Source organism: Aythya ferina, assembly GCF_964211825.1.
Source record: "Aythya ferina genome assembly, chromosome: Z".
NCBI lineage: Eukaryota > Metazoa > Chordata > Aves > Anseriformes > Anatidae > Aythya > Aythya ferina.
This window is the reverse complement of record NC_140299.1, coordinates 55,222,343-55,238,736: the sequence shown is the minus strand read 5'-3', so window position 1 is coordinate 55,238,736 and position 16,394 is coordinate 55,222,343. Positions and strand designations below refer to the sequence as shown.

At 46.2% G+C, this 16,394-nt stretch overlaps 1 protein-coding gene across 4 annotated transcripts in view; it reads left to right on the top strand.

The window, feature by feature from the left end:
- The first annotated feature begins 438 nt into the window (after positions 1-438).
- RNF38 (ring finger protein 38) overlaps positions 439-16,394 on the top strand; it is a 117,657-nt gene continuing 101,701 nt past the window's right edge. The window contains exons 1-2 of one of the 4 annotated variants that reach the window (XM_084504173.1): positions 820-955; positions 13,841-13,925. In XM_084504173.1, coding sequence (XP_084360299.1) covers positions 13,841-13,925 — 85 coding nt within the window. In that variant the 5' untranslated portion in view covers positions 820-955. Of the gene's footprint in view, positions 956-13,840; positions 13,926-16,325; positions 16,345-16,394 lie in introns of those variants that run through there. The other 3 variants (XM_084504172.1, XM_084504177.1, XM_084504175.1) reach the window with 3 other exon arrangements.

Sequence of the window (16,394 nt, the reverse complement as noted above, 5' to 3'; positions counted from 1 at the left end):
ACCACAAACCCCGAGCAGCACGGAGCAGCCCAACACACCCATGCCCTGTGGGCACCGGGGCTGCAGACCCCCGAGGTGCAGCCCCACGGGCGTGGAGCCGGAGCCGCAGGCGCGGACGGGGCCGGGCTCGGCGCGACTGCGCGGGGCGGGCGGAGGCTCCGGGGCCCCGGGGGGGGGAGCCGGGTCCGGCCGGGCCCCGCTCGCCTCCACCCCCGGCCGGGCGGAGCGGAGCCGAGCGGAGCCGAGCCGAGGGGCGGCCGCCGGCACCGGGAGCGGCGGGGGGCGGCCCCGGGAAGGCGCCGGGCCGGCGGAGGGAGGAAGCAGGCGGGGAGACTTCCTCCTCCTCCTCCTCCTCCTCCTCCTCCTGCTGCTGCTGCTGCTTGTCGTCCTCCTCCCCGGCGCAGCGCCGGGCGGCGGCTCCCCAGCGCCCCGGTCCCGTCCCGTCGGGGGGCGATGCCCGTGCCCGTGCCCGTGCCCCGCCGCCCGCAGCCCGCCCCCAGCCCCCGTCCCCCCGCCCGCCGCCGGCAGCAGCAGCGCGGGGCGGCTCCGCCCGGCTCGGATCGCGGCTGCTGGGCGGCCCCTGCCACCGCCCCCTTCCTGCCTCCCCCCGCCCCCGCGCCCGCCCCCTCCTCCTCCTCCTCCTCCTCCTCCTGCCCGTCCTCCCCCTCCCCCGCCGCCCAGGCCGCCGCCGCCGCCTCCCCCCCGGCTCCCTGCCTCCTGCCGGCGCCCCCCCGGCCCCGTGCTCGCCCCCTCCCCGGCCGCCCCGCACCCGCCATGAGCGGCGGCGCCGCTCGCTTCCCCCCCCCGCCGCCGCCGCCGCCCCCTGCCCGCTGCCCCCCGCCGCCGCCGCCGCCTCTGCACGGGCCGAGCCTGCCGGAGCCGGGAGCGCGCAGCCAGGGCCGGGGCAGCCCCGCCGCGCCCCGCAGCGCCCCGGGACCCAGGGGCTCGCCGCCAGGTGAGCGGGGCGGGCACGGCCCCGAGCTGCCGCCCCCGGGGCTGGGGGGGGCGCGGCGGGACGGGGCGGGGCGGGGCGGAGCTGCCGGCGGGGAGCGGGGGTGCGGGGACCCCCCCTAAGCCGGGGGGTGCCCGCGGGAGGGTCCCTGGGGTGGGTATGGGGTGGGCGTGCGCCCGGCGGGGCTGCCCGAGGGCACGGCGGCCTGCTGCGGGCTGGCGGGGGGCTGCCGAGCAGCAGCGGGAGGCAGGGATGGAGTTTGGTGGTGTTTGGGTGGGCGCCGGGGGTGGGGTTAACCAAAATCGCCCTCCCGAGGTGCCCAGGACACGCGGCTGCGTGGGCCTCACGCGTGGGGTGTCCGGGAGGAGGCGAGCCCGCAGGTACAGCCCGGCGGCAGGAGGGGCTTCGCCTGCCCGAGGCTGTGTTGCAGCGTTTTGTCCCGAAACTGCCCCGGCGGTGCTGGGGGGCGGAGGTCCCGCTGCCGGCCTGAAGCGTCCTGCGGTGGGAGATGCCCCTGCGTGCCCCGGGGGCCCTGGGTGGAGGGAGGAAGGAGGAAACGCAGCCCGCACCCTGCGGTGGGCGAGCTCAGCGCAGCCCTGCTGCACCCACAGCTGGCTGTCGGGTCGGGCAGCACCTTCCCTTCCCTTTTCCCAAAAATGAAGAGGGCTCTGGGGGCTTGTCCCGAAGTTTGGGTGTTCACCGGCAGAGCTCCCGTGCTTGGAGGTAGCCGGGGGAGCCAGAACCTCTGCTCAGAGTCATTGCTGCCGGTGCCCGGGTGAAATGGTGAAGTTTTACAGCACGCTTCGGGTGCCGTTAGTGGGTGAATGCTGGCTGTTAGTCGTGATCTCAGAAATACAGAAATTGTTTTTATGTAGTGTGATCTCTGATTCATCTTCTGTTTTCGAGATAATTTCATAATTCACGGGCCGATCCAGGAGATTTCTAGCGTGCGGGTGAGAAGTGTGTATTTTTCTCCTCCTCCAAAGGGAAAGGCTGTCGTACCAAACGTGTGGCACTCTCCCTGTCCCATTCAGATATTTGCCACCAGAGGAAAAAAGCGATGTGCCAAGCTGTGGCGTCAGGGCCAAGGTTGGATTGTTTTGCTGAGCATCCTCCTGGACTTGCTGTTGAAAGCAGTAGTCTCCCATTGGTGGTCCCAGTATTTTAACTTTAGGGGAAAATAAAACAAACAAACAGAGCCTGTATTCTTACGATCCAGCCTTCAAGTGCGAGAGGCTAGCAAATGTGGCATAATTTATGAGCAGAATTGAGAGAACGTGCTATTTCTTTTATTTCTTTTCCCCCGGCAGAAGTAGTTTTGGTGTTGTCTGGTTCTTTTTTTGGCTGCTGTTGTTTCTTTGTGTGTGTCTGTTCTCCCCCTGTGTGTCAGCAGAAGGGAAAGTCTCTATTCATGGCTGTCAAATTAGTGAAAGGATATTGGACCAGAAAACACCACACAGAAGAGCTGATTCCTTGTTTCATTCAGGAAATTGATCCTGATCTTAAGAGGCACTTCACCTTCAGTAAAGTACTTTGCTTCCACCGGGGTTCGTGCATCTTCTCAGTGCAAGAGAGAAAATGACCTAGAGGCGTGGTTGTTGGCTGGGAGGAGGAAAGTGTGGCTGCAGTGGAAATTTTTAGATTCACTTTTTGTTAGGGGTCTATATTACTGTTCTGAGGCTTTGCAGCATTTGAAAAGTAACTTTGAAACTTGCAATGTGCTTGGCACCAAAGGTATAAAGGTGATGTCTACGCTGCTGAAAACAGCTGCTCTCTTAAACACCTTTGCTACGCAGGTTGGCCCTTTGGATGTCACCTGCTGAATTTTGCTGCTGTTAGTTAACGTCTTCCTTACAACACAAAGTCTTGATCTAGTATCATGTTAAAACTAAAAACAACGTTTAAGATGCACGTGAGGCCAAGTCCTCTCGGGAAACATTGTTAGAAGGAGTAACGGGTGATGCATATTTGGGCAGATAACTCATCATTTGCAAAGTCTTTCTGTTTGGAGAAGCTGGCAGTGCTGATGGAAGGATGGGTGCCAGTTTTCCAGCATAACCCACCCTGCAGAACCCCGGGGCGGCTCGCTAAGCGTGGTAGGAGGCTGTCCGGGCTCGCGGTGCTTCTGCCGAATGCAGCACGTGCTGAGCACCAAGTGCCAGCACCCTGCCTCTTGGGATGGGCCCACATGAGCTTGTGTGCCTCGAGCAATTACCTGCATGTGGTGCATCTGGTTCCGTGCCCCAGCTGTGGGGCAGTTCCTCTGGATGTGTGGTGGAGCCAAGGGAGGTTTGGGTTGGATATCAGGGTGAATTTCTTCACGGAAGGGGTGGTCAGGTATTGGAATGGGCTGCCACGGGAGGTGGCGGAGCCCCTGTCCTAGGGGGTGTTTAAGAGCCGTGTGGATGTGGCACCAAGGGATGTGGTTTGGCAGTGAACACTTAGGGTTAAGTGGATGGTTGGACCTGATGATCTGGAGATGGGCGCAGGTCTTCTGGTTTGTGTCACAGTGATGCCTGCACAACTTTATAAACGTGTGAAATAGGGCAAGATGCACATACAGCTCCTTCCTAATCAAAGTGCATCCAGTATGTGGATGGTTTACAAGTATCTTGGTTGATTTGGGTAGATTAAAAACAAAAACAACAAACTAAAACTTCACAGCACCTGTATTTGAATTTGTTTAAAGTGCAGTGTTCGGGAGTACATGGCTTGGTGGTACTTCTTGGTTAGGACTACCACACTGTTGTATATCTGCAGTGTTTTATTGTGTATATTCGGTGTGTAGAAACAGTTTATCTCAGACACTAAATCGTAATTGCATTTATTATCTCAGAATTACATATTGCAACGTTGATGCATTGTTTTTGCTAGTTTTGAATTAAAATTGAAGATAGAAGGCCTTGGTTTTTACATAAAGTAGTTGTATTCTGACTAGATCCTGGTAATAGTGGAATTAAAGTTAGCAGACATATGTTGAGCACTTAGTTCAAGACGTTAATAGAAATGAGTTGCATATTCATGGGACTGCTTTGGGAAATAAATGCAGATGTACTTCTTTGTAATTTAGTTGTTTTCAGGTAATGTGCACTTTGCTTTTAAGTCATGCTCTGTGTCTATCTTCCCTATCACTTTCATTTCTTTTTGGCTTACTTTAGTAAGTTAATAAATATGCAGTATTTATGTAAACTGGAAATTATAATTTTATGACATAAAATTGTTCTATGCTATAAATATACTGTATAAAGTTGTTTTAGAAGTATGCTTCGTAGGTGCTGTGAGCACCAACCAGTTCAAGCAAATGCTAGCAAGTATTTCTTTTTTCCCAGACTTAAGTATTTAAAGGTAGTGTCAGACTAGGATGACTACATTTGCAGGAGAAGAAATCAAATAAAATGAATATGTGGGTCTTTAAGCTGTAGTCTTAGCAGCACAAACTACTTTATGCCTGTTTACACTGGCATTTTTCAAATGTAGGATAGGCAGGAGCATGGGAATGAAAAAATCTGAACTGTCTCTACAGTACAAAGATCTGAATAATATCAGGAAGAAGACCAAAGATAAATGTTTAATTTTGAAATGCGTACTCTGCTTTGCAATGTCTGCTTACAAAATAACCTAAATTACCTTCTTGGTGTAATCTGTCAGGATACCAGTTTCTGTCAGTGTCTGTGGATTTGAACTGCATGGTCTTCTGGAATGGATCCTTCAGCTGTCAGAAGGATGAGAGTTTGGGGCCCACACAGAAAAACGTGGTGAAGAGCAGTGGTGTGGCTGTCAATTGACCTGGTTTGCAAACTCATCTGTCTTTTTTCAGCTAGAAGTTGTGAAGTGCCTCGGAAGTGGGCAAGTAATTATCTGCATCTCCTTCTATACTTTCTTAGGTTTGCTGCTCCAAATTAAAGATAAATTCAGGTGCTTCCATCAAAACAAAAAAAGTGTTAGATGTGAGTGTGCGTATATAACTGGTGACAAACACTTCTTCTCTCTGTTGCTTTTTCTGCTGGTGTCACGCCACAGGTATTAGTGAAGGTTTCATGGATATGTAGCTAGAAAGCAATTTGGGTCTAATATCTTGTACAATTTGTATTGGTCTGTCCCATTTTGCAACTGATAAATCCATCCTGACTAATAACAAATAGTTGAAAATTCAATGTGCAGTAAAGTCTCACTTCAGAGAAATGAAATGTCACCCAAAATTACAAGTACACGTATATATTCGTGTGTACTATCCTGGTTCATGTCCTGTCAGTTCCCTCTTATGTCTGCATGATTCTTCTGTATTTTAATGACAAAACTACAACACTTGCCTTTTTACGTCCACCTGAAGTCAACATCCCAGGCACGCTGCATGTACCATTTGATCCTTAAGCTACTTCCTTCCAAGGTGAAATATCTACAGAAAAAAATAAGGCAGCAAGGCAGATTTTGTGCTCTCGCTACATCACACAGGGATTATGCTTAAAGACAGGTGTAAGGACTGGAATTCTGTGACAGAAATTTCACAGGCGTAGCGTAGAGAAGAATGTTTGCCTTGTCACAGAAAAAGGTTAAAATGAGAAGTTGCTTAATAAGCATACTACTAAACATGAGTGTGAACATTGAAAATCCTTGGAAGAACTGTGCTCAATTTAAAAAAACAAAAACAAAACCCAGCAAAACAATTTCTTGCCTTTTCATACTCACTTTTGCTGCTCATCCAACCCTTTTTTTCCACCCACAACATTAATTGGCAAAATTAAATCCACACGTGCACAGGATCTTTTTGAGCCAGGGTTGTCAGTTTTGTGGGTTTTTTGTTTTTTGTTTGTTTGCTCGCTTGTTTCCAAAAAAGAGTTTAAATCCTTTTCTGTCAATAGCACTGCAGCTATTTTTGTCTTAGATTTTTCACCGTGGGTATTCTAGGTGGTCTCTTGTGCCATCTGATTCATAACAGAAGTCCAGGTGAAGCTGTGTCAGGCAAGGTATGGGTGGGATGATGAGAAGGCAGACTACCTGAGAGCATCGTAAGAAGTTTGCGGTGAGAAACTGTTTGCATGAATATTCTGATATGAGGGTGCTGCTTTCTTCCATCTTTGTTTTCCTGGGTTGGGTTGTTTGTTTTTGTTGTTGTTGTGTTTTGTTGTTGCTTTTTTTTTTTTTTTTTTAACACCTTCTGCTTGCGCTCATTTATGCTTGCTCAAAAATATTTCTTTCTTTTTCTTTGTGTATATGGAGAACCATAAATACCAATTGGATGTTGAAGTTCCCTGAATGTGGAAAACATTTTCCATTCTTGAGGGGAAAAATATTGTTGTCCTTATGGTCTGGTGACTAAAGATCAAGTTTTCTTTCAGAAGTCATTTGATGTGTAATGCATAGCAAAGAATGAATACTTTGCTCTATTTAAGGAAAGAAGCAGGAAGTGGTTGTAAGTCATACGTATTTTAAGTGTTATGAGCAAGCACAGCGTACAGCATTTCTGTTTCCCAGGCTTCTCAGAGGCGTGCATGCGCTCCAAATGTTCATTCGTAAAACTCCCTGTCTTAGATCTTGCCCTGTGGAGAGCCTGATATCCCAGCTCTCACCTCCCAGTGCCACACTACGGCGTTCTGGCTGAGCCTCCACCTCCCTTCACTCACACAAGCCCTCAGCAGACAGGATGCATGCAGAGGTGCCACCTGGGGTCGATCTGTCAGTGGTCCAGCACACCAAACCCTTTCTGGGATTTCTCGTGCCATGATGCAGATGTTTGTGGCTGCGTTGCCCAGCAGCTGGTGAGGTTTTCTTGCGGTTCATCTCTATAGAGGGGATGCGAATGTGCTGTCATAGCCAGCCTTTAGTGTAACACCCCAGTGTTTCTGAGCTCGTACATTTGGGCTTGGTCACCAGCTGCTAGAAAATTGGGAAGTGATGAGCTTGAAAGAAGACACGCTCCATCTCCTTAATTGCATAAAAATCAAGAAGTTCACTTAAACCTTTGAGTTTTTATTGTTTTGTGTAATGTGCACAAGTGTAGCACAAGAGGCTTCTGCTGTATACAGCCGTACCGTAAAGAACACTACTTACTCTGTTAAAGGTGTACTTAAGATTGTTTGGCATTTCTCCTTATGAATATGGAATTGCACTTTTCTCTTACGCTATTAATGTGTGCCCCAGGGCAACTTTTACCAGAAGGAGAGCAGGAGAAAGGTGGTCATTTATGTTAAAAAATACATTTTCTGTCAATCTGTGTGTTGAGGAATAGAACTAAATATGAATTCTGTGACTTTTTTTTTTTTTTAAATACCTCCCGATCTGAGTACTTGGAAAATTACCTGTTACAAACACTTAAATAGCCTAAAAATTGCTAAAAGTCACAGAGAACATCCGTGTGCATAATGTTTGTTAGTAGGAGAGCCTGGGGAGGGATTCCTGACCCGCCGAGTATGGCCAAGTGCATTAACCATGCAAGTGAAGCAGCCGGGACTGCTGGGGGACGTGTGGAGCGGCAGTGAGCATCGTCTGGCTGGACCCACACCAAGGAGATGCAGCACATGGGCTGTGAACATTTGCTGCCTGTTTGCGCCACAGCTGAAAACCGTCCCCTCTCATCCTTTCTTGCAGCTGGGGTACGTTCTGGTTCCACAGTGAAAATGCTAGAGGCTTATGTTTATAGGCTGTTTGGGTTTGTGCTCCACCAAGATTTGTCTCTTGGGCATGTGGATGCTTCTGCATTCATTAAGAGCACGTGCAACTCATTGCAGGATCTGAATTGTGGTTTTTTGTCCCTACGGCTCAATATTTCTATGTGCTTTTTATGCCCCCTCACATAACCTGTTTGTCTGCCTATTTTTGGTGCATGCAGGCTTTCTATAGATCTTCCAAGTGGCATTGCTTTTTTCCTGTTTGTGAGCTGATACTGCAGCAAGCCACGCAGGAGTAAGAGGTATCTTGTGGAAGGAGTTTTGGTGCAGGTTTACTAGCAGTAGCTTACTGAGCCTTCTGGCACTGAAGTGCTGGGAGTCCATGATCCTTGTGGTTTGTGTGTGGTTTTGAGCAAGGTTACACAGAGTGTGTATGACGTGATATGATATGAAAACTGCTTTTGTGGGCTATTTTAGGTTGGATACAGGTTGTATTTCTGAGCAATTCCAGAAATTCCTGTTGATTTTTGGAGATACAGGAGTGGATGCTTCTAGTCATTGGTACAAAAAGCATGCTGGAAGTAAGAATTCTGTGACTGTGCTTATGAAGTAGCAAAGCAGCAAACCGTGGCACATGCTGCAGCAGTGTATTTCCAAAAAAGTGGGAGTGAGGATACACTTGATGTTGTTCTTGGTAGGTGCCTGCTGGAGTTGGACTGAAAAAGTGAAGGAGACACACCCAGAAAAATACTCCCTTCTTCATTAGAATGTAATTTTATTTTTAAAACAAGGGCAGTCTTTTGTGCCCATAGAGTCTTTCACTTGTTGTATAATATTTTGGATGGTCATCCATGATGCTAAGCCATAGATGTGTATATACAAATCCTTGTTCAAACCAATAATCTGCAATAGTTCTAGATTAAGGATATGTTAAATGGACCTTTTTTTTTTTTCTCCTTTCCTTTTTTCCTCTTTTCTAGTTTTAAATTAAGTCTAGCAGTGGGAGAAATTCAGCCATCCTGAATGACCCTGAATCTGACCGTTGAGTTGTTTACTTCTGAAACCTGCACAGGAGTTCTCAGGAGATGTTCAGCCAGTCTGTAAATTCATGGTATGCTGGTTATTTGCCGGTTTGGAAAAACAAATATCCTTTTTGTTTGTATGGTGTTTTTTTTTTGACATAAATCTTATTGATTCTGTTTTTATACAGTGTGATGCCAAAAGTAGTAGTAACTAGGAATTTCAGCATTAAGGAAAAATTAATTAAAGGACTTACTGCATTTTGGCTGTTTCTGTTTAAAAGGGGATAGTGAATATGAAAAAACAGGCAAAACCTGTGAGAATGGCAAATATGGTGAAAATGATGTAACAACAGTGGCTAGGGTGGAGTCACCTTGCAGACTTACGTAAAGCCTCCCATTACTCAGCAGCGTGTCTCTGGCGGAGCAGCGGTCCTCCAGCTGGTTCACGGATGACACCAAGCTGTGGTGACCAGCCAGTATGCTGGATGGCAGCCGTGCTCTTCAGTGGGCAGCTGGAGGAGAGATGGCTCGAGGGGAGATCTCAGCAATGTCTGCTGTCCCTCATGGCAGGACACAGAAAAGAGGGAGCCAGATGCTTGGATGCTGGTAGGACAGGAGGCTGCAGATAGGACTGAGTCTGGAATGCTTGAATTTCTGACTACGTGTTAGGAACAAATATTTTTCTCTCTGGGGTGTTCAGGCACTGGAGCAGAGACCTGAAGACTGTGGGATTTCCGTCTTTGCAGACACTCAGGACTCAGCCGGGCATGGCCCTGAGCAGCTTGGCCTGAATGGTAGGGGGACTGGACTAAGTGAGCCCCAGCAGTCGGTCTCTTGCCACCTGAGCAGCTCTCTTCCTTCACATAGAGAAGTAACAGTAACTCGGGACTGCTCTAATTGCAGGCAGTCAGAAGTAACAACAAGGACTCAGCTTTCTTGGACATACAAGTGCCACCTTTGTTGTGTTAGGTGGTGTGGTGTTTTTTTGTTTTTTTGTTTTTTTTTTGAAGTTTGAATTTTTCCCTGTGATCATCATAACACACTTCGTTCCCACACACCCCGGAAAACCTTTTGAGATGCATAATTTGTATATAAATGCTTCTGATTAAAACATAATTAGCTGTTTATATTTAAATGAGCACTGAAAGCAGAGCCACGTTCCTTCAGCACCTCTTCCTAACTTCTGCGCTTGCTGGTTTACCTACAAGCATCTGTTTTCTTCTCATAGACAAAAGCATGCACCTCAATTTTTATTTCTGTTTATTACAGGTGTAGGGGATATTGAGTCTGGTCTTTGCTGTCAGACTGGGTGCGCTGCCTCAGAAGGTGCCAGCTAAATGCAACAAGGGATGTGTTGTTTGGTAATGGAAGGTGTTTTTTTGAAGTTTGTAAGGTGTGTGAGTAAAATAAGTAAAAAATAAAATAAGTAAAAGTTATGCAATGACAGTTTCATCTTTGTCCGTTAGCCTTTACTTTGTCAGTATCTGTGGTGTGGTGAATCTACTGGAGCAGAAATCATCTGTAGCGGTACAAAGAGGAATTCTATCAGTAGCACAGAACATGGGCATAGCAAAGAGCAAAAACTCTGGTATGTGACCTCCTCGGGCTGCTTTCTCATGTAAATGCAAAGCCAGTATTCAATGTAAAGCTGCCTGCTTGCTCTTTTAGTCCTGTTTCTGTGCAAATAACTCCAGAGTTTTTGGGGGGAGGCTTGGAAATGCTCAACTTGGGAGAAGTCAGCCATCGAGCGGTGTGTCCCCACAGCGTGATGGGTGCTGATGGTGCCCAGCTGGGCTGGCAGCCACAGGCCTGCCAGGCCTCCAGGCAGGAGGAGTGGAGGGCGGCAGGGGCATGGGAGGCCGAGGGAAATGCAATGGCAGGGGGTCGTGAGGGCTCAGGGGACAGCGGGGTTATTGCAGGGATGGAGCATGGAAGTACAGAGCGAAGGCCCATGGAAACCGGGCTTCACCGACTGCTGCTCTTGTGACTGCTGCTTTGGTCTGAGGAGCACTCTTGAAACAGCCATGTTATGAAAAAGAGTTTTAAAAGTTGTCGAGTTCCCCATATTATTGTGGGCATGTTTCCTGGCATTTTTTTTTGTTGTTGTTGCTGTTGTTTTGGTGCATGTTTTGGATATTGTGTTTTCTATCTGGACTTGGCAGATAAATGTTTCTGGTATCTTAGTTCCTACTTAGGTTGGTGTTTCTTCCTTTTCTACTGCTTTACCCTTCTTTTTTCTCTCAAATTTCGTAGTGACAAACAGGGCAGTGGCGAAGAAGTCTGATAGTCTGCATCAGAAGGCAAGATGTAGGAAATCAATCTATCATTGTACAAAGCTGTAGGAGAGCTTCACTCAAGGCAGCATATTTACTTTTAAAGGCCTTTTATGTCTGAAGGGATGCACAAATTCAGGTGAATTGTTCAGCAAAGATACATCAAAATTATTTTCTATTTAGAGCCAGAATTTACAATTTGGAGAAGAGATGCAGGCCCAGGACAACCAGTAAAGATTTTATGTACTCCACAGACGGCAGTAGGTACAAATCCTTAAATGCTGTTTGTGTTTACTACAGTGAGGATGACATTGTTGACTGTCGGTGTACTGAGAAGCTTTGACATTGTCCAGCATTACTGCATAGGTTTTGTCATTGCTGGAAAGTTACACGTTAATTTAATCAGTGTAGCTAAAGTGACAAAGATGCTCTTCTCAAAGATGAAAGTGGCTTTGCATTGCTGATTCTTGGAGAGTTTGTCCTGTTCTGAGAAACAGGATAAGCCATCGATAAGAACATTTTGATCTGTTAACACAGAGTTACAGACACGGTGTACCTGGAACCTCACTGCTCACCAATATACTTGCCAGTTCTTATGTGTAGAACAGCAGCTTAGAAGTTCTTGAAATCTGAAGTTGCTTAGTTACATTTTATATTGCAAAGAAATTTCCAGCCTTGCTGGGAACACATGGTACCTTTTGGTTTAAGCCTTGTTTTCCTGCAGCCCATGTGATGAACTTATGAGATGGTTTCCTCCAAAACATTTGTTGTTTGTTTGTTTCCTTTTATCTTGCTTTGCCTAGCTTCTTCTTTGCCTAACTTCTGCTCTTTTGGTTTTGTTGGCCTTTGTGTTCAAAAATTTTGTGCTCTTCTCAACTCATTTGACAAGTCATGCTGGAGCTACATGGATTGATAGCCAGACTTCCCAGGCTTTTTCCTGGCTTTTGCTCCATCCCAATTCAATTAAGCTTGTCATTTTCAAGCCAACTGATGAAGCAACAAATTTTGAAGTGTAATAAAAATGCTTTGGTGGGCTGAGTCACACCTATTGAAGATTACTGTGTCCATCATTCTTTGTGGCTAGTGGAGCTGTTCGTTATATCATAGGAGAAGCAGTGTCGATGTGGGAGACCTATCATGTAGGAGAGGGGACACCCATGCCTGTGGATATCTGTGTTCTCCAGGGCTGTACTGAGGTCTTCTTGGAAAGTATAGTTAGCAGGCTGAGGCTGAAAAAACATCTCTGCGAAACACATTTCTGGAATGTGAAAGTGATTCTGAGCTCTGGTAAACAAAAAGCTGTCTTGCTCCAAGTGCTTGGAGTCTCTGTGAGCATTTCATGCTAAAACTCTGGTGAAACTAGGCTTTAAAGTTTGTATTTGTGGTGTTAATAAGGAAGGTTTTTGTATGTGAAGAAAACTGCTATTGTTACAAATTACAACTTGCAAAAAGAAGAGGAAGTGGATCTTGTTTGGTGTATGTACAAAAAAGAAATGTAGCAATTTGGTCTCTGGATGTGTCTGAGCTCCTGGAGTTTTGCTCTGGAAGTGGCATATTTTGTGTTGCAGAAGCTTGGGTAGTGAGTTCACTCGCTCAACGCTTGCAGTGCAGATACAATTTTCCAGAAACCATTGTGAAACAGAGCAGATGCAGGCAGGTTTTTGGGATCAGATTTGCTCTACTGTCCCCAGAAGTGTAGGCATAATTCTCCTTGTAACCAGGAATACTCATGCTTCAACTTTGCAAATCAAATGTTATGAAAACAATATTGATCCGTGATCTGTCGGTCTGTGCTGATTTCACTGTTCATGCCTATGTTAAAGGAGTCACATGTGCTCGTGTACTGTGAGCACTGTATTTGGAGAGGGGAAGGCAAGAGAGATTATTTCTGTACACTTCCTTAATTCCAGTGGCTGAGCTTCATTGCTGTGGAGAGGCCACTGGACGGCCTCTTTTGGCTTTTGGAGATGACATACAGGCAGTTGATGTAAAAAATATCCTCAATAAATGGTAGTGTGCTGCAAGAAAGATGGATATCTTACAAGTCATTACCTGTTCAAAGTCTCCTTTAAATAGACATTTCTGTTGAATATTCTGTTTTTTCCTGCATGTTATTATTACTGTTATTAACATACTGTTGCTCTTAAAGAGGGGTTGAGAGTTCAAAACATGCACAGCATCTTAAGTTTGGACTCTCTTTTGCCTTGCATCTTTTCAGTTGTTTGATTGCTGCTCGAGACAGGCACCCCATGCATGGGGAACGCTCACAGGCACACACATGGATTTACACACTGCTATATCTAAAACAGTCACCTCTTAAACATCAGAGGGTTTAACAGCTGCGACTTCTTTGACTCCGGATTGCATCAGTGCGTTATTTAGGATGTGAAAAGAGATACTGGTGGGGAGGAAGCTGGCTCTACAACATCTTAGATTGATGCATGCTGAGTGCATTGTAAACGTTGCAGGGCTCTTTTGTGAAACTGTCTGCAGTATCCATCTCTGCTGTGTGATGACTTGCTGTTGGGGCTGGCTGACCTGGCTGCTGAGCTACTTCTCTTCAGTTCTGCACACTACTTCACAAGATCTTTGCTTCATCTCATGTGTATTTAAAACTGAACTAGAACGCGATATGTATGTTTTAAAATCTGTGTATATGCATTGTGCCTACGTCTGTGAGCCCTTTGTTCTGGATTGGATACAGCTATGCCCTCATTAAAAGCAAAAGAGGTAATGTGTTCAGTCATACAAACATAATAGTGGTCCCCCATCAGAAGGAATTAGTCACTTAAAATGGCCAAAATGTTGAGTAGCTATAATTGCTTGCCCTTAAGATCAAATTTGGATTTCCTGTATCTACGACAGTTTGAACTACAATATGTACTTTTGTTGTTAAGCTGCTAGATGAACAATTGAAAACTACTGAGCTATGTGGACCTGTCACAGGTACTGGCTGACGTGCATCTGTGTTGCTGCTTTTGCTTTCAGATGTTACCATCAGTATCAGTTGGAGCACAAGGAGCTATGGTAATGGGAGTGTTTGGGAGAGCTGGGTCTTGTATACTTGAGAAAGGTAAGAGTGTGATGGGGCTTGGGGACACCTGATGGAACAGAGTGAGAGTGGGTGATAACTAGCGAGGCTAGACCATGAGAAAATGAGAGACGTAGCTAAGTTCAGAGGTGAAAATAGCAGCGGCTGAGAATCAGAAACTACAGAGAAGAAAACAGTAAGAAATCCACTAGAAAGGAAAGTGAGCTGAGTACTTTTTTAGCCCTGTACTCAATCAAGAGACATGAAGAGTGCAGTTCTCTTATGCCGAACTTAAAAAAATTTAAAAACTGTGGAAACTAATGTGGAAATCTGTGAAGAAAAAGGGTTATTGTGTGCAAGGCCTCATTGTGGCCTGGAATAAAGAGACCTGGAATTACTATGATAACTAATGCAGACAAACCTTGCCTGTCTGTGTGTGCTTATCTCTTCATTAGCTGCTCAGGGAATTTAAGCTCATAATTTTAACACAACTCAAGGACAGGTGCTAGAAGAAGGAAATGCAGCTAATATCCATAGGGTGTCCTGGGGCAAGAGGAGGTGTGGGAAGAGCTGTGTTAAAAAAGCTAATGCAGGGCAGCCGAATGAACTCAGCACCCTGTATTGCGTTGTGTGTGATTATTGTATTATGATTTATGCCATTTGCTGCCTAGAGAAGCTCTACAGCTGAAAAGGGTAATGTAGTTGACCCCAAAGGCAGGTGTTTCTGGCCTCCTCATCCTATAGCCTACATCTAAAATTGAAAGTGAGTTGCACAGCAGCCATTATTTTGAATAAAGTCATTTGTATATGCAGAAGATTGCAGAAAAGGGCTGTGAATCCTGCTAATGCTCTGTAGATTACCCACTAGCCAGAAATCTTAGGATTTCTATATGTATACTTATAAGTTTGAAATGGGGGGGGGAATCTGCTATTGTAAAGAAAAGAAAATAACCAAATTCAAAACAAAGTTCCAAACCAAAACCATTTGATGTTTTACAGATCTTTAAAGGCTGAATTATCATGACTTTTGCTTTTTGCTTAGCATTTGGAGGGGGGGAGGGAGGGTGTTGAGATTTTTAACTTTCCCCAGGCTTCCAGAAATCTTTTTTGTTGTTGTTTTGTTTCTCGCACAGCAGACGGAAGTCTCCTGCAAGACTAACAAAGATGCAGAAATAATCCAGCCATGTAAATGGAATGGGAACGGGAGTGTTCAGACTGATGTGTGATTTGCAACAAAATCTACTTAAGAGTGACCTGCTGTTCTGTCATTTGACAGAATTGCTGCACTTTGTGTATTCTTTTGTAAATGCCGTATGGAGATTTCTGCATGCATTTTTGTGAGAACCTTTTAAGTGGATTACATGTGGCTAGCACCTATCTTGTGGTCAAATGCTGAGGGTTGTGATGTTCAGAGTAAATTTCAGGCAGCAGTTGTGCCCATCACAAGGACAGAAGGAGCTTTGTTACAGATTTTCATGTCAGGACAGACGTCATCCAAGTTGCTGGCAATAATTGAGAGTAACAATCTTTCCTAATCATCCAGACCGTGTCTCTAGAAGGCTGCATGGCATTTTTGAATGAGGAGGAGGGGGAAATGGCTTCTATCCTTGTGTTTGTAAGGAAGTGCTGCTTTCCAAGGAGCATTTGGTTTGCTTACCAAGAATGAATGGTTAAGGGCTTTTGTTTTTGTAAGGATCAGTGTGTGTTGCTTTAGGCGACCCCTCTGGTATTGTGTGCTACGGCAAAAAGCTGCCCATTTCAAGCCATCTGAAGTAATGCAGGTGCTGTGGCTTATCCAAGATATTAGTATGGTTCAAAGAAAATTTTGTGAAATACATTTGAAGGGATCAATTTTTTGCTGGATTGAGCGGGTGTGAGGCCTTTTCATAGACTCTAAAGCAGGCGGTTCCTCCAGGAGGCTTTTACTGTGATGACAGACAGTCTGCAGGGTAAAGAACGCTGTCTGCATCTTCGCTAGGAGAGTTTCAGTATTAGGCAGTCGCTGTCTTCACACTGAGCACAAAGCTGTGTGGCCTTCACAGCAAAACAGGAGGCAGGTGAAATTAGGGCATGTTGCAAGACCTTTCCTTGTTTTTGTTTTTGATTTTTTTTTTTTTTATCCTAAAGCCTTGGAGTGTTTGGCTGAAATCAGTTGCATAAAAGGCAGACAAGACCAGCTTTGGTCTCTTCAGAGTTCATAAAGCATTTCCCTTATCTCTCTTGTGTGTGTTTTCTCTAGCTGATGTCATGAAGCTCTGAATCAGGCATCCACGCCTTTATTAACCTTCTAGAAACAGTATAAGGATTGTTATGAAAATTAAGCGTGTTTCTCAGATCATAACGTCATGCACACTTAAGCTGCAGCTGGAGAAGCAGAAAAGGCTGCCTGTTATCTATCACCCTGGCTTCTGACCGCCTCCATCCTAAGCTGGATGAACGCTGACATGAAGTGTTAAATGAGGTAAATCCCTTGTCTGGGTTCACAGGGCATCTGTGTGGATGATCCCATGA